We start from the raw sequence: 26,659 nt of genomic DNA on the forward strand, positions 1-26,659 counted from the left end.
CAAGTCAAAACATGGGGAGGAGAGACTAGCAAAGCAGAGACGTGGGACTGAAGAGATGAGAGGGAGAAATGCTGTTACAGAATCTAGGTGCTGGGACCAAGAGAAGCAGAGACCATTGCTGATCTGCCCAGGGACATGTTGTCTGGTGGAAGTGGGAGCCCACAGAAGAGATTGCTACTGCTGGAGATGCCAGAGCAAAAGAGAGAGGGAGAAATCACCTCCCATCTCCAGTCTCTTGCCAATATCCCCCATTGGCCAAATCTACCTGAAAGCTTTTGGTAAAGGAGTCTTACAGGGCAGAACTGGGAGTGGGTAAGGCATGGAGCTGAGAGCAAGTAGGCATTCACCATAGTACCGGGGCAGACAACTCTGAGGGAATGGCTTAAAGGGCCTGTTCAGACGTTTGTTGTAAATGCCAGTTGGCCTTAAAAGCAGGACTTCCTGAGATGTCCCTGGGATATATGTCCAAGGGCAACTCTATCTATGTTTTCTTCTGTCCTGATTTCCTTCCCCACTGTCCAGTGGCCTGAAATCTTAAGCAAGCTCTAGGCCAGCTCTGAAGGGCTGTTCAACGCTGGGTCAGGCTGGAAGAAGTTTGTGATTCAGTGGACAAAAGTCCACTGAAACTCCTGGGGCCTTCCTGGCCATCTGCACCTTTGGGATAGTTAGGCACAGAGTAGACATGTGAAAGGACACAAATTAACTCAAACAGGCAAATCAGACAGTGAAGAGGTGTGGGCAGCTTTGAGAATAAGATATACTGAGAACTCTGGGGTCATATTTGTTTTTCCAGTGGAGGGAAAGCTATAGCTGGGTAATTCAAAGTAGTGAATAGTTCCTCAAGTACTTTTATTTGTCTTTAATATGTCCTATTTAAAATAGTCTGGCATTCAAAAATTTAACTGTTCCATTGTCTAAGTGTGAAGCGAGCATTCCCTTAGGAGCCCCTACTCCTTGCATTTAAGTAATAAATTCCCCAAAGCACGTTTTTATTTCCAAACTTGTTTCTGAGTTATGTACAGCTTTTCAGAAATATATTTATGGCAGAAAGTGAGATAACTCTCCTCATGTTTGGCCTATGCCAATATCAGAATTAGTCCAAGCGACTGGACTAAGGTAAAATAGACGAAGATAATAGTAACCTCTGGCCACAGATTAAAAAGTGAATAATCCATGCACAGAAAAACAAAGATGGGCTACCTCTGTTGGGGATTTGTGTCAAGAGATTTCCTTAGATCCTGGATCCAGCATTACCTCACTATTTTTGCCACTATAAAACAATCCTTGTAAGTTTTAAAATGCCAGGTAAGCAAGAAGGAGTTTAGCACTCCACTTTGGACGATATACATTTTTAGAGTCCATTTGGGTCAATGCCAGGAATTAAACTACACATTTTTAGAGACCATTTAGGTCAATGCCAGGGATTAAACACAGTGAACTAAACCACCAGCTGAGGTGAGGGCTTCAAAAGTCATCTCCCTGAGGTAGTGTCCTCTACAACCAAAGCCATCCTGCCCCTGACATGATGGGATCTTTTTTTGTTAACTCATTTCAGGATATGAATGAGCCATCAAACTTTGTGGATGGATCTGTCAGGGGCTGCAGCGATGAAATGCTAAATAACCCACCCTATATGCCATGTATGTAAAATAATTACTTCATCAACTTACTTCCCTACTCAAAGACTCTAAAAGTTTTCCTTTTACTGTCAAAGTGAAGCCTAATGTTGAAGACAGAAAGCATTCTCCAACATGCCATGAAATCCCAAGTAAGATAACCTTGAATAAGTGCAGATAAAGGAATTACTAATCAAGCAAGAAATAATGACATGATGTGGTGTGAAAGAAACCATACAATGTGTGGTACATTTGATTCCATTGATAACTATGAATGGATTGATATAATTTTAAATAAACCCTAACACACACACACACACACACACACACACACACACACACACACACACAGAGATGTTCTTTTTTTTGGAGATGGTGTCTCACTCTGTCGCCCAGGCTGGAATGCAGTGGTGCAATCTTGGCTCACTGCAACCTCCGCCTCCTGGGTTCAAGCAATTCTCCTGTCGCAGCCTCCTGAGTAGCTGGGACTATAGGCGCACACTGCCACACCCAGCTAATTTTTTGTATTTTAATAGAGACGAGGTTTCACCGTGTTGCCAGGCTGGTCTCGAACTCCTGTGCTCAGGCAATCCGCCCACCTTGTCCTCCCAAAGTGCTAGGATTACAGAGATGTTCTTTGGATTAGAGAATTAAAACCTAGTTTCTGAAGTCTCTCTGCCCATGTAAATAGACATTTGATGAAGCATATTTCTTGGTCATCTTGTGGTACAAACAAAAATAAAATGTTGGGATCAAAAGGATCTCAGAAAGTTGAATCTCCTCATGTTACAGAGAAACAAGGAAGGAAATGACTCACTTCCTAAAAGTAAGGTACCATGGCTGAGGTGAGAGGATTGTTTAAGACCAGGAGTTTGAGTCTTGAGACTAGCCTGGTCAACATAGTGAGACCCCCCTACCCCCGCCACACACAAACACCCAAAAACAGAAAAACAGCAACAACAAAAGACACTATACCAGTAATCTCGGGACAGAATCTAGAATTCAAGTTTCTTGATGTCTACATCACTGTTATGCTGCCCATTGCTCACTCACTCATTCATTTATTCATTCATTCATTGCCTCCTTCATTAATTTAATGCAGAGGGTGTTTAACTTGCAATGGTCTGACTTACGATTTTCAACCTTACAACCATGAGAAAGTGACATACATTCAGTAGAAACGAGCTTTGAGAACCCAAATAGCCATTCTATTTTTCACTTTCACTACAGCGTTCAGTAAATTACAAGAGATATTCAACATTTTGTTTTAATACAGGCCTTGTATTAGATAATTTTGCCCATCTTAGGCTAATGTAAGTGTCTGAGCACATTTAAAGTAGGTTAGGTCCACTCAATGCATTTTCAAGTTACAATATTTTCAACTTGTGATGAGTTCATGGGGATGTAATCACGTTGTCAGTTGAGGATCATCTGTACTTATGTATCAAGCAAATGCTGTCAAATCAGAAAGATCTAGAGACACAAATACAAAAAAATGATTGAAATAAGATTTATTCCCTGGAGAACATTACCATCTAGTGGAAGAAACAGTCCTAACAATGAAGGAGTTTATTATGTTGGCAAAAGGGCTGTGACAACACTCTATACATTAAATCAGAGTTGGTGCAAAAAGAAGGGGAGCTGCTTTTCCCAGCTCCATATTTTATCCTTACCCTTCATTAGTTATAAAGACACAGAACGTTGTTTTCTATAGACTAAAAGTGATAAAACTGGGCCTGTTACTTGTAACAAAGTTGTTGACTGAAATAAAGAAATGCCAAAATGATGGGCATTTCTGGTGAATGTGCAAATTATGTTGTTTAGGAAATAACTCGACATTTCCCTTCAGATTTGGAATCTAGGGACAAGGGCCTGAACAGCAAGACCCTGTGCATGGAGAGTCAGCAGATCCTGCCAGACGGCTCCTCCGTGAAGCACTACAACGTGCACAGCCTGTACGGGTGGTCCCAGACCAGACCCACATACGAGTGAGTCTTTTTGTCACGGCAGCCAAGATAGTTTTCCACATTGTCCCTTTTGCCATTTCATATTTGCATTGTGCGTGTATCTATGTGATCCCAGTTAAATGGGTTAATGTCAAAATTTCAGGCATGGTTGCCCAACCAACCACCTCTGAGCGCATTTATCAAGTAGGTTACTAAATTTACCTATTTAAAGTGAGCAATTAGGTAGTGTTTAGTATATTCATAGAGTTGTGCAACTATCACAAAAATTACATTTCAGAACATTTTTAGAACACCAAAAGGAAAACCTTTGCCCATTAGCAATCACTTCCAGCTTGTTCCTACCTCCTGAGCCCTAACCATTGCTCATCTATTTTCTGTCTACGTAGCTTGCCTATTCTGGACATTTCATAAAATTGAATCACACAATGTGTGCTCTTTTGTATCTGGCTGCTTTCATTTGGCATAATGTTTTCAAGGATCATCTATGTTGTAGCATGTATCAGTACTTGATTTCTTGTTACTGATTAATAATATTTCATTGTATAGATATACCATATTTTGCTTGTCTATCTACCAATGAGTGAACATCTAAGTTATTTCCTTTTTTTGGCTATTATGAGTAGTGATTATGTGAATATTTATGTGCAAGATTTGGAGCAGACATGTTTTCTTTGTTTTGAGTATGTACCTAAGAGTAGAACTTCTGTGTCATATAGGAACTGTATTTTTAATATTTTGAAGAAATATCAAGCTGTTTTCTAAAGAGGCTGTACCATTTAAGTTCTTTTTTTTTTTTTTTTTTTTTGGTGGAGTCTTGCTCTGTCGCCCAGGCGGGAGTGCAATGGTGTGATTTCGGTTCACTGCAACCTCTACCTCCTGGGTTCAAGTGATTCTCCAGCCTCAGACTCCTGAATAGCTGGGATTACAAGCATGCACCACCATGTCTGGCTAATTTTTGTGTTTTTCAGTAGAGACGGGGTTTTGCCATGTTGGCCAGGCTGGTCTCGAGCTCCTGACCCCAGGTGATCCACCCGCCTCGGCCTCCCAGAGGCTGGGATTACAGGCATGAGCCATTGTGCCTAGCCTACCATTTTACATTCTTACCTGCATGTATGATAAAACGTATAAGGGTTGCAATTCCTCCACATCCTTGCCAAGACCTGGTGGTATTCAACTTTTAAAATTACAGTCATTCTAATGGGGGTAAAGTGATGTCTAATTGTTGTTTTCACTTTATTTCACTAATACTAATGTTATTGAGCATCTTTTCATATGCTATTGGCTATTTGTATATATTCAAATATCTATTCAAATCCTTTGCTCATTTTTGATAGAATCTTTATTATTATTATTATTGCGTTGTAGTCAGGCATGGTGGCTCACACCTGTAATCTCAGTACTTTGGGAGGCCGAAGTGGGAGTATTGCTTGAGTCCAGGAGTTTGAGGGCAGCTTGGGCAACATAATGAGACCCTGTCTCTACAAAAAACAAACAAGCCAGGCAGAATGGTGCATGCCTGTAGTCCCAGCTACTTGAGAGGCTAAGGTAGGAGGATCTCTTGAGCCTAGGAGTTTGAGGCTGCAGTGATGGCACTGCACTTCAGCCTGGGCAACAAAGTAAGACTATCTCTAAAGAAAAAAAAATTACTGGATCATAAAAATTCTTTAAATATTCTAAATTCAAGCTTCTCATGAGATAGTTTGAAGATATTTTCTCTCATTCTGTAGACTTTTCACTTCCATAATCATGCCTTTTGGAGCACATTTTTAAAAGTTTTCATAAAGTCTTATTTATTCATTTACTTATTTATTTGTCATTTGTGCTTTTGGTGTCATATTCAAGGAACTATTGCCTAATTCAAGGTCATGAAGATTTACTCCTGTGTCTTGTTCTAAGACCTTTATAGTTGTGGGTATTACACTGAGATCTGTCGTCCATTTTAAGTTTATTTTTGTGTATGGTGTGAGTAGTGGTTCAATTTTATTCTTTCCTTCATTTTATTGTCTTGGCATCTTGTCAAAAATCAATTTGACAATAAATGAGAAGGCTTATTTCTGCATTCTCAATTCTATTTCATTGATCTCCCTCTATGTATCTATCCTTATGCCAGTACCACACTGTCTTAACTGATGAAGTGTGACTCTTCCAATTTTGTTTTTTTAAGATTGTTTTAGCTACTATGGGTCCCTTGCATTTGATATGAATTTTGTAATCACTTTGTCAGTTTTGACAAAATAGCAAGCTTCTCTGAAGAGAAAGATGGCGATGGGATGCGGATGTGTGAAAAGCAAATTTCCCTGAAGAGACAGGAGGGGATGGTGCATGGGAAAGATGAACTTTTGGTAGGAACTCTATCAAGTTTTCACATCTTCTTATTGCTGCTTTCTTTGCCATGCAAGCCCCTTCTTTGCCAAAAGAAAATTTCTACTCTTCTTTTAAGCAACATTCAAACGTCACTTCTTCTATGAAGACTTTCTGTCTTCTATGTCTAATATGAAGACAGGGATTTTGATAGGTTTTACATTGAGTCTATAGATCAGTTTGGGGAGTATTACCATCTTAACAATATTAAGTCTCTTTTGATTCATTAGCATGAGATGTTTTTCCACTTATTTAGATCTTTAATTTTTTCAACAATTATTTTTAGTTTTCAACGTATATGTTTTTGGCCATTATTTCTATAAATATTTATCTGTCCCTTTTGTCTTTTCTTTTATCCTTCTGAGATTTTGCCATTTTCCAATGTCATTGGGAAATTTCAGACTTGTTCTTTAGTTCTTCCCAGGGCAGAGTGTGATCTTTTCTGTTCAACTGCCCATTTCTGCTCAAGTGTCTAAGCTCTCTGCCTTCTGTCCGCAGAGCTTACAAGAACCTCATACTATTTGATTTTGGGCTATCAACAGGTGATAGATCATGTTGCCCCTGGGTGTTCCACACTCAGGGGCAACATGGTCTTCCGAACAGAAATTCTTCTTCCCTTTCCCACTTTCTTTACATCTTCATCTTTCAGTTGCTCTTTCACAGTCTTGCTTTCTACACCTAGCTTGAGGCTTTTCCAACCAAGGAAAAACTAGTTCTTCAGGAAAACATCCATGTCTATATATGAAATACACACAAAACAAATAGATGTTTTGTACCCTCAGAAATAACCTTACCTCAGAAGAGTACAAGGACGAACAAGTCACAGTCCCTGCTTTCAAGGACCTCATTGTCTGATTACAGGAGTCAAACGTAAGAGGGAAAATCAATTAACTCTACTGGGATGATCCAGAAAGTCTGGATACATTCTGGATTCAGATGGCCCCCAAATCTATGTTCCCAACCCAGATCTCTCTTGGGCTTCAAACCTAGAATTGCCCATAGATGTCTCATTTATGATGTCCCATAGGCACTTCAAACCTAATACTTAAAATATTGAACTATTTGTCTCTCCCTTAAATCTGTCCTCCTGCAGTCTTGTCTGTCTTCCTTCCTTCCTTCCTTCCTTCCTTCCTTCCTTCCTTCCTTCCTTTCTTTCTTTCTTTCTTTCTTTCTTTCTTTCTTTCTTTCTTTCTTTCTTTCTTTCTTTCTTTCTTTCTTTCTTTCTTTCTTTCTTTCTTTCTTTCTTTCTCTCTCTCTCTCTCTCTCTCTCTCTTTCTTTCTTTCTTTCTTTCTTTCTTTCTTTCTTTCTTTCTTTCTTTCTTTCTTTCTTTTTTAAGATAGAGTCTCACTCTGTCACCCAGGCTGGAGTGCAGCGGCCTGATCTTGACTCACTGCAACCTCCACCTCCCTGGGTTCAAGCAATTTTCCTGCCTCAGCCTCCCTAGTAGCTGCGATTAGAGGTGCATACCACCATGCCCGGCTAATTTTGTATTTTTATTAGAGACAGGGTTTTGCCATGTTGGACAGGCTAGTCTCGAACTACTGACTTCAGGTGATCCGCCCGCCTTGGCCTCCCAAAGTGCTGGGATTGTAGGCGTGAGCCACTGTGCACGGCCTCTCCAGCATTCTTTATTTTAGTGAAAGGAACCAAGTTTAGTCATTTAGGTCATCCTAGATTCTCCTTCTTTTCCTGCTTTCAGTTGGTGACTCAGTTCTTTACATCAGTCACTACTCTATCTTCCTGCCTTATTCTAAGTCTTCATTACCTTTCATCTAGACTATGATAAAAATCTAAGTGATCCTTACCTCCATTTCTTTATCACACGTACATACATATGCATTCTTCCAATTTGTGTATGGTTAAATCTATACCTTTTACTTCATTATGTTTTGTCCATTGTTTTTATTTGAAATTCCTTTCTCTTGTAGAAATCAGGTGGTTTATGTATTCTTTCAGTTTTAATAGAACGTGTGTGTGTGTGTGTGTGCGCGCGCGTATTTCCATTTATTTTTGGATTTGTTTAGGTGTGAAAAATTGGAAGTGACCCGAATGGATTAGTTTCCACAACAGTAGTCAGCTACTTTTCCTGACATCATTTATTGACTAATTCATCTGTGTCTGTTGATCTGTGATGCTTTTTTAAAGCAAATACTTGGATTGTATACATACTAGGATCTATTAATAGACTTTCTCTTTTGTTCAGTTGATTTTTCCCTCACACAGTTGTTGTTATTTTCTTTTTTTTTTTTTTTTTTTTTGAGGCGGAGTCTCGCTCTGTGGCCCAGGCTGGAGTGCAGTGGCCAGATCTCAGCTCACTGCAAGCTCCGCCTCCCAGATTTACGCCATTCTCCTGCCTCAGCCTCCCGAGTAGCTGGGACTACAGGCGCCCGCCACCTCGCCCGGCTAGTTTTTTGTATTTTTTAGTAGAGACGGGGTTTCACTGTGTTAGCCAGGATGGTCTCGATCTCCTGACCTCGTGATCCGCCCGTCTCGGCCTCCCAAAGTGCTGGGATTACAGGCTTGAGCCACCGCGCCCGGCCTGTTGTTGTTATTTTCTAAGGGCATGTGCAGATGATCTATCTTCCACTGAAAGATAAACATCTTTTATGTATATTTGCCTCTGTGTGCAAAACATGTCTGCTTTTTGAGGTCTAGAAAAGCAGAGTGAATATTTCCAAAATGCTGTAGCTTTTATTTGGGTCCCAGATCTGCCTCCTTATTCTTTTTTCCTCTTTCCCCTCCTGCCATATGACTACAGACATGCGTGCGCCACCCTGCCCAGCTAATTTTATTTTATTTTTTGTAGAGATAGGGTCTCAATGTGTTGCCTAGGCTGGTCTTGAACTTCTGGTCTCAAGCAGTCCTCTGCCTTGGCCTCCCAAGGTGTTGGGATTACGTGTGTGAGTTACTGTGCCTGGCCTCCTCTTTACTCTTTTTTTTTTTTTTTTTTTTTTTTTGATACAGAGTCTTGCTCTGTCACCTAGGCTGAAGGGCAGTGGCATGATCTCGGCTCACTGTAACCTCCACATCCCCAGGTTCAAATGATTCTCCTACTTCAGCCTGCTGGGTAGCTGGGATTACAGGTGTGCACACCACACCCAGCTAATTTTGTTTGTTTGTTTGTTTGTTTTGTATTTTTAGTAGAGACAGGGTTTCACCATGTTGGCCAGGCTGGTCTTGAACTCCTGACCTCAAGCGATCCACCCACCTCGACCTCCCAAAATGCTGGGATTATAGGCATGAGCCACCACACCCGACCCTCTTTACTCTTTAAATGACCTTTGATAAGCATTTTGAAGATTGTCTTATTTTGTCCAGCTCACTATTTTCAGGTGAATGCCTTTCTAACTTCTCTGAACCGTAGCTTCCTAACAGTAAAAGGAGTGTAAAGACACCTTTTCATGATGTTATGAGACACCACATAGGAAAGTGACCAGTATAATACTAGGACAGAGGAATTGTTCCATAAATAGCTATATTTCCCCTTACTCCCAATGCTTTCTCTTACTCCAGGGAGATAGTTAATTAATCAGATTTTTCAAAAATGAAACACACATTCTAGGTGCAGATATACCTCTAGTCTTGCTGTGGAGTTTGCTGGGATCTTTAGCATGGCTTTTAGACAATAGATTCTTTCTGGGAAGAAGTTATCTGACTCGGACCAAAGTACCCTCACCACCTCATGCTCCAAGCTGCAGTTACTTTCTGTAAAGGAGTTCGTTTCTTCAATTCACCTCCTTGTTCCCCTCCCACCAGAGCTGTGCAGGAGGTGACAGGACAGCGAGGGGTCGTCATCACCCGCTCCACATTTCCCTCTTCTGGACGCTGGGGAGGACACTGGCTGGGAGACAATACAGCTGCGTGGGACCAGCTGGGGAAATCTGTCATTGGTGCGTGGGCTCAATCCCAGGGGCCTGTGCTGGCAGGGAGGGCACTGGAGTTTGTGCTGTTCAGCAGCACTGGTTATGTCTGTATCATCATCTAGGTGGGTGGTAAAATTAACAAGAACTGAGTTCTCTCTGGGCATAGATTTTAATTTACACCCATCTTTTAATATTTTCATCATGAATGGTCCAGGGCTTTCTAATGGGGTAAGGAAAAATCAGGCCAAGGCTTCACTCTCCTCCCAAAGTTCTCCTTCATCTAACACAGCTGTGTCTTCTCCTTGCAGGCATGATGGAGTTCAGTCTCTTTGGAATACCTTATGTAAGTCACATTCAGACCATTACTAATTGCCCAGTCAGATTTTAGTGAGTCAGCGCCTCATGATATTCCCACCTCATGCTCTCATTGTGCATCTTCTCAGACAGGAGCAGATATCTGTGGGTTCTTTGGAGATGCTGAATATGAGATGTGTGTTCGCTGGATGCAGCTGGGGGCATTTTATCCATTTTCCAGAAACCACAACAACATCGGGACAAGGGTGAGGCAGCAGTTCGTGCTCCATGTGTTACATACCCTCAAATCATAACTTCTTTTTAACCCCCAGGAGTATTGTACTCATTTCCTGATAAAAATCAGAGAACATCACCAGAATCTTAATTTCTTGGAAAATCCACAGAGTTCAGAACTCTGGAATTATCAGTAATTTTTAGAAATATACCCTTTCTCATCTCCTGGAGAATTAGCACCCATGAGGAAAAGTTTTTATAGTTCCCCATGTGGCTAAAATAAAAGAAGCTCCCTTTGCTTTTAAGAATATTGAATTTGTATTTTACTCAAACTCATCCAAGATATGTTGGTGCTACACAGAAACCTCTCCCTCTACACATGTAGAGGGCCAGAGCTGGACCTATTCCAGGGACTTAGGAATCAGTGATAAAGAGGAGAAAGCAAGAAATTCTAATTTTGTGGGGTGACAGAGAAGGGGAAAAGGGTAGGCCAGGAATGAAGGGATAAGTGGCTTGTAACCTACATATTGAATAAATGCCCATTGATTCTTTTCTGATGCCACTGGGATGGAATGGAGAAAAGGTAATCCACTATATGCTCCTTTATCCCTACAGAGACAAGATCCTGTGGCCTGGAATTCAACCTTTGAGATGTTATCCAGAAAAGTCCTAGAGACCAGATACACCCTGCTTCCTTATCTCTATACTCTGATGCATAAAGCTCACGTTGAGGGCAGCACTGTTGTCCGACCCCTTCTCCATGAGTGAGTACAGTCTCTTTCCCCGAGCAGCAGGTTTAGGCATGTCTTGCAAATAATCCTCTGTAGCAGTCATAAGAGGATAGGTGAATTTTCCCCGTTTATTTTTTAAGGTTTACGGATGACAGGACAACATGGGATATAGACCGTCAGTTCATGTTGGGTCCTGCTATCTTAATCAGCCCTGTGTTGGAAACTGTGAGTTCTTCACTGTAGATCAGAAACCCTTCAATCACATGATCTGAAATCATGGGAAAAGCATTTTAAAGATCATCTGGTTTTGTCCAGCGCACTATTTTCAGGCGAATGCCTTTCTAGAACGTCTACAGGAGATCTTCTTCTTTTTTAAAAGATCTCTCTGTTAATGAAACCTTAACTACACTGACTGATTTCTCATTTTAAAATTTTGTCATATACTTTTTAAAAATACATTTTTTTCTGTAGTTTTGAGGAATAATTTTTCAGGATTTTTCTTAATAAAATCCCTCAAATTATTGCAATCACTAATAAAATTTTCATTTTTTGTCTTAATTCTACAGAGTGTTTTGAAAATGAAAATGAAACATTTTTATTGAAATACTCATAATGACATGTCAATCTTATGTTTCAGAGCACATTTGAGATCTCTGCTTATTTTCCGAGAGCCCGTTGGTATGACTATAGCACGGTAAGAACTAATATATTTGCGAAGAACCAGGTTGGTCTATGCAGCAGGGTAGAGAGGTGGAGAAGTCGATAGAGCCTTCTATTTCCAAGCACATATTTTCTAAGGCAATAATTTTGACCTTTTTAGCCTTGGCAAGGCTTGTTTAAATGAAAGCATGTATAAGAGCGTAGATGAAATCTGAGCACCTATATCTCATTGAAGCTCCCCCCTCACCCTTGCCCTTGCCTCTCAACTTTTCTGGAGAAGCAGTCTAGATTTTCAGTCTTAAGCAAAAATGAAAGATTAGAGATTTTCTCTTTAGGTTTGCAGTCTTTTGCTGACTTTCTAACATGCTTGCCAGGAAAGGAAGGACTTGTGATTAAACATGCTCTCATTTAATATATTTATCGCCCATCATTTTTTGCCTGTATTCTCCTTTCTAGGGAACTAGCAGCCAATCGACAGGTCAGAGGAAAATCCTGAAGGCTCCCCTTGACCACATAAACCTTCATGTCAGAGGAGGCTACATCCTGCCCTGGCAAGAGCCTGCAATGAACACTCACTCCAGGTGAGGAGAAGAGGTGATATCTCACAGTCTCTTGCTATACCCTAATGAGGAAACCTTACAGGAGGCTGTCCCACCTTCACCAGGGATATGTGGATTAGAAACTAAATTGCCAAACAGCTTTACTGGTCAGATCCTGTGAGTGCTGTCTGAGTGGGACCTGGAAGAAGATGAGTTCATAAAGTTAGTCTTAGGGATATATACATATATATATACACACACACACACACACACACACACACATATATATAATACACACACACACACACACACACACGTATTTTTTGTCTGTAGTGCTGTATCAAAGGCAAAAATTTTCCTGAAGGCAGAAAAATGTTTCTCTTTCCACACTATTAAAAAGGAATAGGGAATGTTAATGAGCTCTTTGCCTTGCGATCGAACAAGGACTAGGTAGGATTGAGTCCTTGTCCTATCCAAGGACTTAGTGCTCATTCCTAGGTCTACTTTGGTCAACTGAGGAAAGATAAGTTTGTGTGTGTTGTGTGTGTACACACACATATATAAATTACACATATACTATGTAAAAATTTATAAAATCATTGATTAAACAGAACATGTCACATCAAGAAAGGCACATAAAAACATTAACAACTCAAAAGGAGAGAAGTTAACTTTCAGCCTGTGGTGTAATGCATGGTTTATATGAAAGAGGGCTTTGAACTGGATCTTGCATAATGAATGAGATTTGAATGTACAAAGGGGAAAGAGAGATCCTGGTCAGATTAAGGTACTGAAGGTGAAAAATGGGTTGGGTTTGGGAACAGTAAACTATCCAGTTTAACTGCAGCACAGATGAAGGAAGCGATAAAATAAGTAAAACTCCAGCAGGTTAGGATCAGATCCTGGGGGATGGTGAATGGCAAGCCAACTACTTTGCATTTTATTCTGTGGCAACCTGGAAGTTACTGAGGATTCTCTTTTCAGGGATTTTCTTCCTATGAAATTAATAGTTCATTATATTACTTCTGTGTATATTTGATTTTTGGAAATTGAAGCTAAATCAAATGTTTTATTAAATTTTAAATGTTTTCCATTAACTTTTAGGTGTCTTATATTTTATCTATTTTACCTGTTTTTAGAACTTTATATGCATATTTAATACATTTCTTTTATTTCTAGATAAGTAATGTTTTAACCCAGTCTGTTCTTTATTCTTATAACCTACAATCTAGAGAAAAATAACTCATCTTTTTTTTTTTTGGTAGTCGACAGAATTTTATGGGATTGACTGTTGCTTTGGATGACAATGGGAAAGCTGAAGGCCAGGTGTTCTGGGATGATGGACAAAGCATTGGTGAGTATAAACTTTCCAGGGTCCCTGTACATCACTGAGAAAAATCATACCATAGAGGCTCGGCATATAATTAGCATGAACCGAAAACCTCTCTCTGCCTATTGTCAATAAGGCAATAACATTTGGAGAATTTTTCCAACTTTTGTCTGCTCATTTATATTATACTATAGTTAGTATAGATGGGGTACAGTCCCTACCTTTGTAGGTCCAGGAACTTGCTGTTATGCAATCAGTGAGGGATGATCTATCTCTGTATAACTGTCTCGCTCTTGATTTAAAAAAGGTGTGGATGCAAATATCACGCTGATTGTTAATTCATTCTCATGAATTAACATGACTCTATTATTTGGGTCAGCCATATATACCAGGCACCCTGTTCCTCACAAATAGGCCTGCTCAGGAGACAATTTAGAGGTTAGAAAATTTCTTGGTGACTGGTAAATTGGGAATTAAGTATTGCTCAAAGGATACTTACATCAATGAAATATTACTTTGTGTGCTTCCTTTCCTCACTAGAGGTAGGATATGTTAGTTCTACTTTAGATAAGTGAGATTTGTCATTATAATCAGAACACCCTATAACTCCGAGTTTTCTATAGAAATATGGACACACTGTTACCAGCTGACTCTCACTTTTCACTACTTATTACTGTGGACCAGAACCTTCTAATCTTGCAACATACCACATTTTCTGAAATTATAGCTTATTTTTCACTACTAATACTTCTAGAAATTCCTTCTCTTTCAGGTTCCTTCACTATAAAGATAAGAAATTCTCATTAAAGGAGTAGATATTCTTTGTAACACATGTTAAAGATAGAAAATTAGAAAAAAATACAAGCATTTTTAATATTTTTGCTGTACTGACTTTGGCTTTTATATTAAGAAAATGCTTAATTTTTAATATGGCTGAAAATGTTCTGCATATTTAATTTGTGAATCCTGTTTATTTTCCTCTAACATAATGACAGAAACATGTGTGAATGTTATTATTTACTTCTTATAAATACCATTATGATGATCATATTCTATTGAGAGGATATGTACAGGATGGTTTTGATTTTCATTGTCATAAATAACATCCTTTCTCTTTCTTTTTTTTTTTGAGTCTCACTCTTTCGTTCAGGCTACAGTGGTATGATCTCAGCTCACTGCAACCTCCTCCTCCCTAATTCAAGTGATTCTCCTGGCTCAGCCTCCCAGAGTAGCTGGCATTTCAGATGTGTGGCACAAACCCACTAATTTTTGTATTTTTAGTAGAGATGGGTTTTCGCCATGTTGGTCAGGCTGGTCTCGAACTCTTGGCCTCAAGTGATTCACCTGCCTCGGCCTCCCAAAGTGCTGAGATTACAGGTGTCAGCCACTGTTCCCAGCCCATAAATAACATCCTTGAGTGTTAACCATTGTTTCCATTTTAGAATATGTCCATAGAGTAGATTCCTGGAAGTGATATTAGTATCTTTTAATTACCTTTAAAAGAGTTGTGATTTATACAAATAAAATGTGTCCATTTTAAGAATACAGTGAAGTTTTGACAAATGTGTACAGTTGTACAGCCACTACCACAATAAAGATGTGAAATATTTTTATAACCCCAAAAGTTCTCCTTTTATAGTCAGCCTGTGGATTCATCCAACTGTGGTTTGAAAATGCAGTTAGCCTACAATAGTTGCATCTATACTGACCATGTACAGACATGTTTTTCTTGTTATTATTTTGTAAACAATACAGAATACCATGATTTATATATGTTTACATTGGATCAGGCATTATAAGTACCCTGGAGATTATTTAAAGTACACGGGAGGATGTGTTTAAGTTATATGCAAATATTACACCACAAAATAACTTACATTCAAATAATAATGTCAGATTCATTTTAATGGTCAAAAAATGAAACCACTGAAATATTCATCAATAAGTACATTGGTCAGTAGTCATGGAATATTACCATGGAAGACACCATGGATTATTATTAGGAATAAAAAGTAATTAATTCCTTTTACATGCAACAGCATGAATGAATGTAAAAAGCATTTTGCTAAGTTAAAGATGTTAAAAATACAAAAAATAGTACATATTGTATGATTCTATTTACATAAAATCTAGAAAATACAAATCTAATTTATAGTGACAGAAAGCGAAACAGTAGTTGCCAGATCCTGGAAGGAAGGATCAGGAGTGGGGAAAAGCTGGCTAGAAAGAAGTACAGCTGTCCTTGGGTATCCACAGGGGGTTGGTTCCAGGACCCCTGTGGATATCAAATTCCACAGATGCTCAACTTCCTTATATAAAATGGTAAATTTTTATAATTTCAACTTTTATTTTAGATACAGGAGGTACATGTGCAGAATTGTTACATGGACATATTGTATGATGCTGAGGTTTGGGGTATGGATCACGTCACCCAGGCAGTGAGCATAGTAACTAATGGGTAGTTTTTCAACTCATGCCCCCCTTCCTTGTTACCCACTCTAATAGCCTGCAGTGTCTATTGTTCTTGTCTTTATGTCCATGTGTACTCAATGTTTAGCTCCCACTTAAAAGTAAGAAAATGCATTATTTGGTTTTCTTTTTCTGTGTTAATTTTCTTAAGGTTGTGACCTCCAGCTGCATCCATGCTGCTGCATAGGACATGATTTCATTCTTTTTTATGGCTGTGTAGTGTTCCATGGTGTATATGTACTACTTTTTCTTTATCTAATCCTTTGTTGATAGGCACCTGTGTTGATTCCATGTCTTTGCAATTGACTAGTGCTGCGAGGAACATAAGAGTGCATGGGTCCTTTTGGTAGAATGATTTATTTTCCTTTGGGTACATACCAAGTAATGAGGTTGCTGGGTTGAATGGTAGTCCTGTTTTAATTTCTTTGATAGATCTCCAGACTACTTTCCTCAGTGGCTAAACTAATTTACATTTCCTCCAACAGTGTTTAAGCATTTCCTTTTCTCTGCAGCCTTGCTAGCATAAGTTATTATTTGACTTTTTAATGATAGAGGGTTTGATTTGCATTTCTCTAATGATTGGTGATGATAAGCATTTTTTCATGTTTATTTGCCACTTACATGTCTTCTTTAGAGAAATGTCTGTTCATGTCTTTTGGCTGTTTTTCAATGGGGTTATTTGACTTTTGCTTCTTGATTTAAGTTTCTTATAGAATCTGGAGGTTAGACCTTTGTTGGATGCATAGCTTGTGAATACTCTCTCCTATTCTGTAGGTTTTCTACTCTGTTGATAGCTTTTTTCACTGTGAAGAAGCTCTTTAGTTTAATTAAGTTCAACCTGTCAATTTTTGTTTTTGTTGTAATTGCTTTTGGGGACTTAGCCAAAATTTTTTGCTAAGACCAATGTCGAGAAATCAGACAAGACACAAATAAATGGAAAGAAACATTCCATGCTCATGGATTCGAAGAATCAAAGCAATATACAGATTCAACACTATTCTTATCAAACTAGCAACATCATTTTTCACAGAATTAGAAAAAAACTATTTGAAAACTCCTATGGAACCAGAAAAAGAGCCCAAATAGCCAAAGCCATCCTAAGCAAAAGAAACAAAGACGGAGGTATCACACTACTCAACATCAAGCTATACTAGAAGGCTACAGTAACCAAAACAGCATGCATAGTACTGTTATAAAAACAGACACATAGCAATAGAACAGTATAGAAAATCCAGAAGTAAAGCCACATAACTACAACCATCTGATGTTTGACAAAGTTGACAAAAACAAGCAGTGGAGAAAGACTCTGTATTCAATAAATGGTGCTGGGACAACTGGCTAGCCATGTGCAGAAGAATGAAACTGAACCCTTACCTTTCACTGTATAAAAAAATTAACTAGAGATGGATTAAAGATTTAAATGTAAGAACTCAAACTATATAAATCCTAGAAGAAAATACTCTTCATGTTCTTCTTTTTCTTTGGTTATTTTAGCTCTTTTGTATTTCACACAGGTTTTTAAATCAACTTATCAATTTTTAACAACAAGACCACCTTCTAGAATTTTGACTGGGATTGCTTTTATTCTTAAGACCAATTTTTGAATATTTGTCATCTCTTTTTTCCCCTATCTCTTTCTCTCATCTACTTACCTACTTATCTACCTATCTATCTCTATATATTACCATTTACTTAGATCTTCTTTAATTACTCTTAGCAATGTTTTATAATTTTCGGTGTATGGATCTTGTACGTATTTTGTTAAATATGTCCTAAGTATTTTAAGTTTTTGATGGTATTTTAAATAATATTTTAAATTTCTCCTAACAGTTTATGGATAATATATTATAATCCTATATTCACCTAATATGATATATGAGAGATATTTTTCAAATGGTTTTATTATCCATTTATGAGTGAAAACTTGCTAAAGAAAACATATGAAGGAATTAAACAACTTCTCTCTTCAAAGCTCAGTTTAGTCTTTGGACTTTCTTTTTAACATAATCTGATAGGAAACTCCAGGAGAGGCATGTGGTATTCTGAAATTAAATAGATCTAGGTTTGAATACCATCTCAGTAACTTTCTGGTTGTATGTCTTCTGGAAAATTACTTTCATTTTGTTATCTCCATTTCTTCTTTATTATCTACAACATACACCTATGTTGTAATTTTATGAGGATAAAATGATTTAACATACATAAAACATTCCTGGCACATGAGTTCTGAATAAAATGTGTCATTTATATGTAAAGTAAATAAAACTCTATTCTAAACATTTAATCTGAGATACTTTACATTAATATTAGCATGTCTAACTTATGAAAACAAAATGAAAATAAAATAAAATTAGTGTGGTTAGTAAGATAATAAGACAATAAGGCACCCAAAAGTCAAAAAGAGGAGGTTGACCAGCCATCCTGGATTTCAAAGCTGTGGCAGGACTTGAGCCTTATAAGGGCATAATATACTACAGTGCCAATTTTTAAATTTAAGAACTGTATTTATTAAATGCACTTTAATATTCTTGTCTCTTGGTAAAGTACATTTTTTTTTTCAAATTAAGCCTTTGTGAAAGATGAACGTTTAATCAAGGGTTTGCTAGGTGGCGAAGGAATGATAATAAAAGGAGTCAGTGCCCATGATGAGACATTCAACACTTCGGTACCTCAGTGACATTCTTGCCAATGGGACTGCAGACTATTTTATGTTGTCAGATCATGACAAGTACTTGGTGTATATCCATTCATCAATTGATGCACATTTGGATTGTTTCCACTTTTTGGCAATTGTAAATAATGCTGCTATGAACATCTGAGTATAAGTTCTTGAATAGACACACTTTTAAAAACTCTCTTGTGTACTATACATACCTGGGAGTGAAATTTCTGGCTTATATGGTAACTCTGTGTTTAACTGTTGATGAAATATCCAGCTGTTTTCTATAGAGGCAGCACCATTTTACATCCCAATCAGCAGTGTATGAGGGTTCTGATTTATATTCTTCCTTATCAACATTTATTATCTATCTTTTTGATTATAGTCATTCTAGTGGGTGAAAAGCTGTAGTTTATTGTGGTTTTGATTAATTTATATTTCCCTGATAACTAATGTTGTTGAACATCTTTACATGTACCTATTATCCATGTGTACATTTTCTACAGAGAAATGATTTTTCATATGCTTTTCACATTGTAAAATTAAAGTGTCTTTATTATTGAATCATAAACAGTCTTTATAGAATTTAGATAAAAGTCTCTCATCTGATGCATGATTTTCAAATATTTTCTCTTGTTTAGCAGGTGCCTCTTTTGAGGCATAAACTTTTAAATTTTGATGAAGTCTAATTTATCTATTTTTTTCCATTTGTTTAATGTGCTTTTGGTGTTATATCTAAGAAACCATTGCCCATTACAAAGTCCCAAGGATTTGCTACTAGGTTTTCTTCTAAGAGTTTTATAATTTTAGCTCTTACATTTAACTCTTTGGTTCTTTTTGAGTTAATTTTTGTATATGGTGTGAGACAGGGGTCTAACTTCTTTCTTTTGTGTGTGGATTCCAATTTTCCCAGAACCATTTGTGAAAAGACTATTATTTTCTCATTGAATTATTTTGGAATTTTTGTTAAAAATAAATAGACCATTACTGTGAGGATTTATTTCTGAATTTTCAGTTCTATTGTAGTAATCTACATGTCTATTCTTATGTCAGCACTGCATTGTCTTGATTACAGTAGATTTGTAGTACGTTTTAAAATCAGGAAGCATGAGTTCTTCAATTTTGTTCGTTTTCAAAAATGGGCCTCATTTTAAAGCAGGTTTTCGCAACCTCAGCAATATTGACGCTTTGGGCTAAATAATTATTTTGTGATGGTGGCTGGGCTGGTTATTACAGCTGTTTAGCAGCATCTCTGCCCTCTCCCCACTTGATGTCAAAAGCAAAGTTATCTTCGAGATAACTACATGATCTCTAAATATTGTAAAATGTCCCCAGAGAGGCAAATTTACTGCTGGTTGAGGATCAATGTTTTAAGAGAACATAGAAAGTCCTTTGATACAGGTTTAACAGATTAGAACTAGATGAGTGATGTCATTGCAGGTTAATAACATCGCAATTAGTATGCAAAATCAACCCTCTATGAGCAATATGTTTCGAAAATGTAAACAAATAAAGCCATTTCCTACAAAATTTTAACTTTCTGTTACAGTATATTTTAGTCTTAAGGTTAAAAGTTAATAGTACCTGAAACTTTCAAACTTTTAAATTTTTACGGAATTTTTATTGCTTTTAAAAATCAGACAGGCTTAAAAATTCAAATTTAAACTACTAAGATACAGTGTAAGTGTAAGTGTAACTTAAATGTTCTGTTAACAGACTTGGAACCATTTATTTAACTTTTCCTCACATAAGGTGATATAATGGCTAGTTCAAGGATAATCTTAAAAAAACATGTTGACAGAATCCTATTCTTTACAAGTTTTTATTAACTGCTAGAAAAGGTTGTAGTGTTTGCCCAAGTTACATTTTCTAGCCAAGACTAAATTTTAAAATATGGGTTGTATAATTGCTTCCATAGAAGTGGAGGTAATTTAGAATACTTAGAGAGTGAGTTGGTTTGGGAGAGAATATGTTGGAATACTGACAAGAGTTGGAATGTTGAGAAGGCCCAAGAACAGAACATGAAGTGAAACTGACTTTTAAGAAACAAGGAGTTATAGGAACCATATGGGAAGAAGATATAAAGGAAGGAGTATTTCAAAGGAGAGGTGTGTGGTCAAAGTGACCTAAAAATCCTGAACAATATTAGGAGATATTTAGATTTTATATACTATGTCACTGGCGACTTAGAAAGGGTCAGATTCCATGGAAAAAGGAAACACAGGAGCTAGAGTTTAGGAGATGTAAGATTGAATTATGAATTGGGTACACAGACATAACAAGCAAAGGCTACATTTATTTATTCATTTATTTTTATTTATTTTTATTTTTTGAGATGCTGTCTCACTCTGTCTCCCAGGCTGGAGTGCAGTGGCACGATCTTGGCTCTCTGCACGTTCCGCCTGCTGGGTTCATGCCATTCTCCCACATCAGCATCCTGAGTAGCTGGGACTACAGGCGCCCACCACTACACCTGGCTAACTTTGTTTTTGTATTTTTAGTAGAGATGGGGTTTCACCATGTTGGCCAGGATGGTCTTGATCTCCTAACCTCGTGATCTTCCTGCCTTGGCCTCCCAAAGTGCTGGGATTACAGGCGTGAGCCACCATGCCCAACCCAGCAAAGGCTACCTTTTTAAGATGTATGGTAATAAAAAGGAGATGTGGTAGTAGCTTGATATAAATAGAATTAAGTAAAAGTGTTACCAGAACAGAGTACTCTGGAGCATAAATGTAGCTTGAAAAAGCAGAGAAGGTATAGGGAAGAACTGATGGAGTAAATTCTACAGAGGCAGAAGTGCTTGGAATCTGGAGCACTGTGGGAGGATGAGCTAAGAGTAGGGAGAGAAGAATGGTGAAGGTGAAGATTGATTATGACTTTGATGACAGTGAGCAATCAATTTTAAGTACTTATTCTGCACAAGAAGAATGTTATGTGCCTTATTGCCATTAAGTGGGTACTATTATCTCCATTCAATAGATAATAAAATGTTAAGTAACTTGTCTGAGGTTGCACAACTATTAAGTACAAGAGTTGGGATTTCAATACATGTCTACCTGACTTGGAAGCCTAAATTCCTAACCACCTGCCTCTGCTTTATCATCACAGTCTTTAACATCATAGGTATGTGAACTCCTATGACTACATGCTTGCTGTCTTGTGCAGAATAACCAAACAGTAGTCTCCACACTTCAGCTAATCTATCCTTAGTTCAACCCAGAGTCTCTTGCATTTGTAATCTTCTGACCTCCCCAGCAAGGTACCCATTTCTGTTTGCACATCCCCATACTAACATGCAGTGAAATGGTCTCTTAGTCACTATCTTCAGTACTCCTCAGAGAGGTGACAATCATCAGTAACTGTGACCCCACAGAGGTATTTTCTGACCATGCTCAACATTACTTGCTGCAATTGAAGCAGTTAGTAGTTGTTTATTCTTTTCTTTTCCTCGTTTGCAGATACCTATGAAAATGGAAATTATTTTTTGGCAAACTTTATAGCAGCTCAGGTAAGACTAATTTACTACATTTTATAAATCTTTTCCCAGTTGTCTACAGATTAAACATTACAGTCAACTGTGTAAATGTAATATCCCACATCTTAATAGAAGGTTCTTCTTGCCTTTACTTTTATAATCCAGGTCTGTTGTCCTTAAAATAAGGAAGAAACGATCCTTATTTTGGCAGTTTTCCAGCATACCATCTCTATGAAAAGAAACTTGGAATTCATACAATGCTGGGGAAAAAATGGGGCCTTAAATGTATAACATGTTTCCCAAAGATGAGAAATTTACTGGCTGATAAATTTTGAAAGGAAAATGCTATATAAGTTATTAATTATGCAATAATGCATGAAAGACCTCAAAACCTTAGTGGCATCTAACAATAAGCACTTACTTGGCTCATGAGCTTGCAGGGCTCAGAGGATCTGGGCCTGGTTTTGGCTGATCTTTGCCAGCTCACATACATCTCCAGTCAGTCTTGGTTCTATTGGGCTGTTTAGATAATCTTGGCTGTGTATTCACATATCTGGGGAGGTCAGCTGACTCTCATACAGCTTATCGTGGCCTTGTGGGAAGGTCTAGGCATGGCTTCTTCATAATTATGGAAGAGGGCTAAAATAAAAAAATAAAAGTGGAGATCCCTTAATTCTTTTTATTTTTTATTTTTTTGTATTGAGTAGACTAATTTCCCATTACCAAAGCAAAATCACATGGTCGAGCCCAGAGACAGAGGAGGGACAGAATGCCTCAACTGGAGTGGGAAGGCGTTGCAAAATTGCATGGAAAGGGGTATGGATTTGTAAGGGGTGAATAATTCATAACAGTGATGCAATCAATGCACCTTGCATGTTAAATGATCCCATGGATAATCTATATAATTTTAATTAGAGTATGAGGAGGATCATTCTAGGTCAAACCTGGATTCTGCTTCTCTATTTTTACCTAGTCACTTTAACCTAGGAGTAGTATAGCAGAAATCTATTTTTTTTCTATAACAGTGATTCACATATTTGAAGATGTCTCTCAGTTATTCCTTTTGTCTTCTTAGAATTATACATCACCAGGCTAATTTCATATTTCCTCTGTTTCCTGCTTATAGTGGTCTCCAGATCTGATCATTCTGTTTAGACTCCAGTTAACTTAGATTTCTTTTAAAACACCAGAATTGAGAGCATATTTTAGAGCTGTTCTATCCAGTATGATAGCCCCCTGTAGCCAAAGGAAGCTATGAGGGACAGTGCTATCCGGCCCAGATACTACGCTTTTCCCATGGTCTTTGCAACCCACAGACCAGGAGATTCCCTCAGGTGCCTACACCACTAGGACCCTGGGTTTCAAGCACAAAACTGGGTGGCCGTTTGGGCAGACACCAAGCTAGCTGCAGGAGTTTGTTTTTTTTTGTTTTTTTTTTTTGTTTGTTTTGTTTGTTTGTTTTTTTCATACCCCAGTGGTGCCTGGAACACCAATGAGACAGAACCATTCACTCCCCTGGAAAACCAGGGAGCCGAGTGGTCTTGCTCAGTGGATCCAAACCCCACAGAGCCCAGCAAGCTAAGATCCACAGGCTTGAAGTTCTCCCTGCCAGCACAGCAGTCTGAAGTCGACGTGGGAAGCTTGAACTTGGTGGAGGGAGAGGCATCTGCCATTACCGAGGCTTGAGTGGGTGGTTTTTCCCTCATGGTGTAAACGAAGCCACCAGGAAGTTTGAACTGGGCAGAGCCCACCACAGCTCCACAAAGCCACTGTAGCCAGACTGCCTTTCTAGATTCCTCCTCTCTGGGCAGGGCATCTCTGAAAGAAAGGCAGCAGCCCCAGTCAGGGTCTTGTAGATAAAACTCTCATCTCTCTGGGACAGAGCACCTGGGGGAAGGGGCTGCTCTGCACACAGCTTCAGCAGACTTAAACCATCCTGCCTGCCAGCTCTGAAGAGAACAGTGGATCTCCCAGCACAGTGCTGGAGCTCTGCTAAGGGACAGACTGCCGTCTCAATGGGATCCCTGACCCCCATGCCTCCTGACAGGGAGACACTTCCTAGCAGGGGTCGACAGACACCTCATACAGGAGAGCTCCAGCTGGCATCTGGTAGGTGCCCCTCTGGAATGAAGCTTCCAGAGGAAGGAGCAGGCAGCAATCTTAACTGTTCTGCAGTCTCCACTGGTGATACCCAGGCAAACAGGGTCTGGAGTGGACTTCCAGCAAACTCCAGCAGACCTGCAGAAGAGAGGCCTGACTGTTAGAAGGAAAACTAACAAACAGAAAGCAATAGTATCAACATCAACAAAAAGGATGATCATGCAAAAAAATCCATCTGAAGGTCACCAATAGCAAAGACCAAAGGTAGATAAATCCACAAAGATGAGGAAAAACCAGCTCAAAAAGCCTGAAAATTCCAAAAACCATAATGCCCCTTCTCCAAAGGATCACAACTCCTTGCCAGCAAGGGAACAAAACTTGAGAGAGAATGAATTTGACAAATTGACAGAAGTAGGCTTCAGAAGGTGGGTAATAACAAACTCCTCTGAGCTAAAGGAGCATGTTCTCACCCAATGCAAGGAAGTTAAGAATCTTGATAAAAGGTTAGAGGAATTGCTAACTAGAATAACCAGTTTAGAGAAGAACCTAAATGACCTAATGGAGCTGAAAAATGTAGCATGAGAACTTCATGAAGCATACACAAGTATCAATCACTGAATAGATCAAGCAAAAGAAAGGATATCAGAGATTGAAGATCAACTTAATGAAATAAAGCGTGAAGACAAAATTAGGAAAAAAAAAGAATGAAAAGGAACAAATAAAGCCTCCAAGAAATATGGTACTATGTGAAAAGACCAAACCTATGTTTGATTGGTGTAGCTGGAAGTGACGAGGAGAATGGAACCAAGTTGGAAAACACACTTCAGGATATTATCCAGGAGAACTTTTCCAACCTAGCAAGACAGGCCAACATTCAAATTCAGGAAATACAGAGAACACCACAAAAAATACTCCTTGAGAAGAGCAACCCCACGACACATAATTGTCAGATTCACGAAGGTTGAAATGAAGGAAAAAATTAAGGTCAGCTAGAAAGGTTGGGTTGCCCATAAAGGGAAGCCCATCAGACTAACAGCAGATCTCCTTGCAGAAACCTCACAAGCCAGAAGAGAATGGGGGCCAATATTCCACATTCTTAAAGAAAAGAATTTTCAACCCAGAATTTCAAATCCAGCCAAACTAAGCTTCATAAGTGAAGGAGAAATAAAATCCTTTACAGACAAGCAAATGCTGAGGGATTTTGTCACCACCAGGCCTGCCTTACAAGAGCTTCTGAAGAAAGCACTAAACATGGAAAAGAGAAAAACAATACCAGACCATTGACACTATGAAGAAACTGCATCAACTAATGGACAAAATAACCAGTTAGCATCATAATGGCAGGATCAAATTCACAAATAACAGCATTAACCTTAAATTTAGATGGGCTAAATGCTCTGATTAAAAGGCACAGACTGGCAAATTGGATAAAGAGCCAAGACCCACTGGTGTGCTGTATTCAGGAGACCCATCTCATGTGCAAAGACACACATAGGCTCAAAATAAAGGGATGCAGGAAGATTTACCGATCAAATGGGAAGCGCAAAAAAAAAAAAAAAAAAAAAAGCAGGGATTGCAATTTTAGTGTCTGGTAAAACAGACTTTAAACCAACAAATAACAAAAAAGACAAAGAAGGCCATTACGTAATGGTAAATGGATCAATGCAACAACAAGAGCTAACTATCCTAAATATATATGCACCCAATACAGAAGCACCCAGTTCCATAAAGTAAGTCCTTAGAGACCTACAAAGAGACTTAGACTCCCACACAATAATAGTGGGATATTTTAATACCCCACTGTCAATATTAGACAGATCAACAAGGCAGAAAATTAGCAAGGATATTCAGGACTTGAACTCAGCTCTGGACCAAGCAGATGTAATAGACATCTACAGAACTCTCCACCCTAAATTAACAGAATATACTTTCTTCTCAGCACCACATAGCACTTATTCGAAAATCAACCACAGAATTGGAAGTAATACACTCCTCAGAAAATGAAAAAGAACAGAAATCATAACAAGGAGTCTCTCAGACTGCAGTGCAATCAAATTAGAACTCAGGATTAAGAAACTCACTCAAAACCACAGAACTACAGGGAAACTCAACAGCCTGCTCCTGGATGACTACTGAATAAATAATGAAATTAAAGCAGAAATAAATAAGTTATTTGAAACCAATGAAAACAAAGACACAACATACCAAAATCTCTGGGAGTTTTTAGAAGGAGTTTTTAGAGGGAAATTTATAGCACTAAATGCCCAAAGGAGAAAACAGGAAAGATCTAAAATCAACACCCTAGCATCACAGTTAAAAGAACTAGAGAAGCAAGGGCAAACAAATTCAAAAGCTAGCAG

At 38.4% G+C, this 26,659-nt stretch overlaps 1 protein-coding gene across 1 annotated transcript in view; it reads left to right on the top strand.

Annotated features, from left to right (window-relative positions):
• Positions 1-26,659, top strand: part of MGAM2 (maltase-glucoamylase 2 (putative)) — a 107,712-nt gene that overhangs the window by 68,633 nt on the left and 12,420 nt on the right. Inside the window, exons 35-45 of the mRNA XM_073009421.1 lie at positions 1,556-1,640; positions 3,466-3,604; positions 9,702-9,835; positions 10,117-10,151; positions 10,252-10,368; positions 10,952-11,100; positions 11,208-11,292; positions 11,705-11,761; positions 12,184-12,308; positions 13,532-13,620; positions 22,183-22,232. Of these exons, the coding sequence (XP_072865522.1) occupies positions 1,556-1,640; positions 3,466-3,604; positions 9,702-9,835; positions 10,117-10,151; positions 10,252-10,368; positions 10,952-11,100; positions 11,208-11,292; positions 11,705-11,761; positions 12,184-12,308; positions 13,532-13,620; positions 22,183-22,232 (1,065 nt within the window). The remainder of the gene's footprint in view (positions 1-1,555; positions 1,641-3,465; positions 3,605-9,701; positions 9,836-10,116; positions 10,152-10,251; positions 10,369-10,951; positions 11,101-11,207; positions 11,293-11,704; positions 11,762-12,183; positions 12,309-13,531; positions 13,621-22,182; positions 22,233-26,659) is intronic.

Source organism: Chlorocebus sabaeus, chromosome 21, assembly GCF_047675955.1.
Source record: "Chlorocebus sabaeus isolate Y175 chromosome 21, mChlSab1.0.hap1, whole genome shotgun sequence".
NCBI lineage: Eukaryota > Metazoa > Chordata > Mammalia > Primates > Cercopithecidae > Chlorocebus > Chlorocebus sabaeus.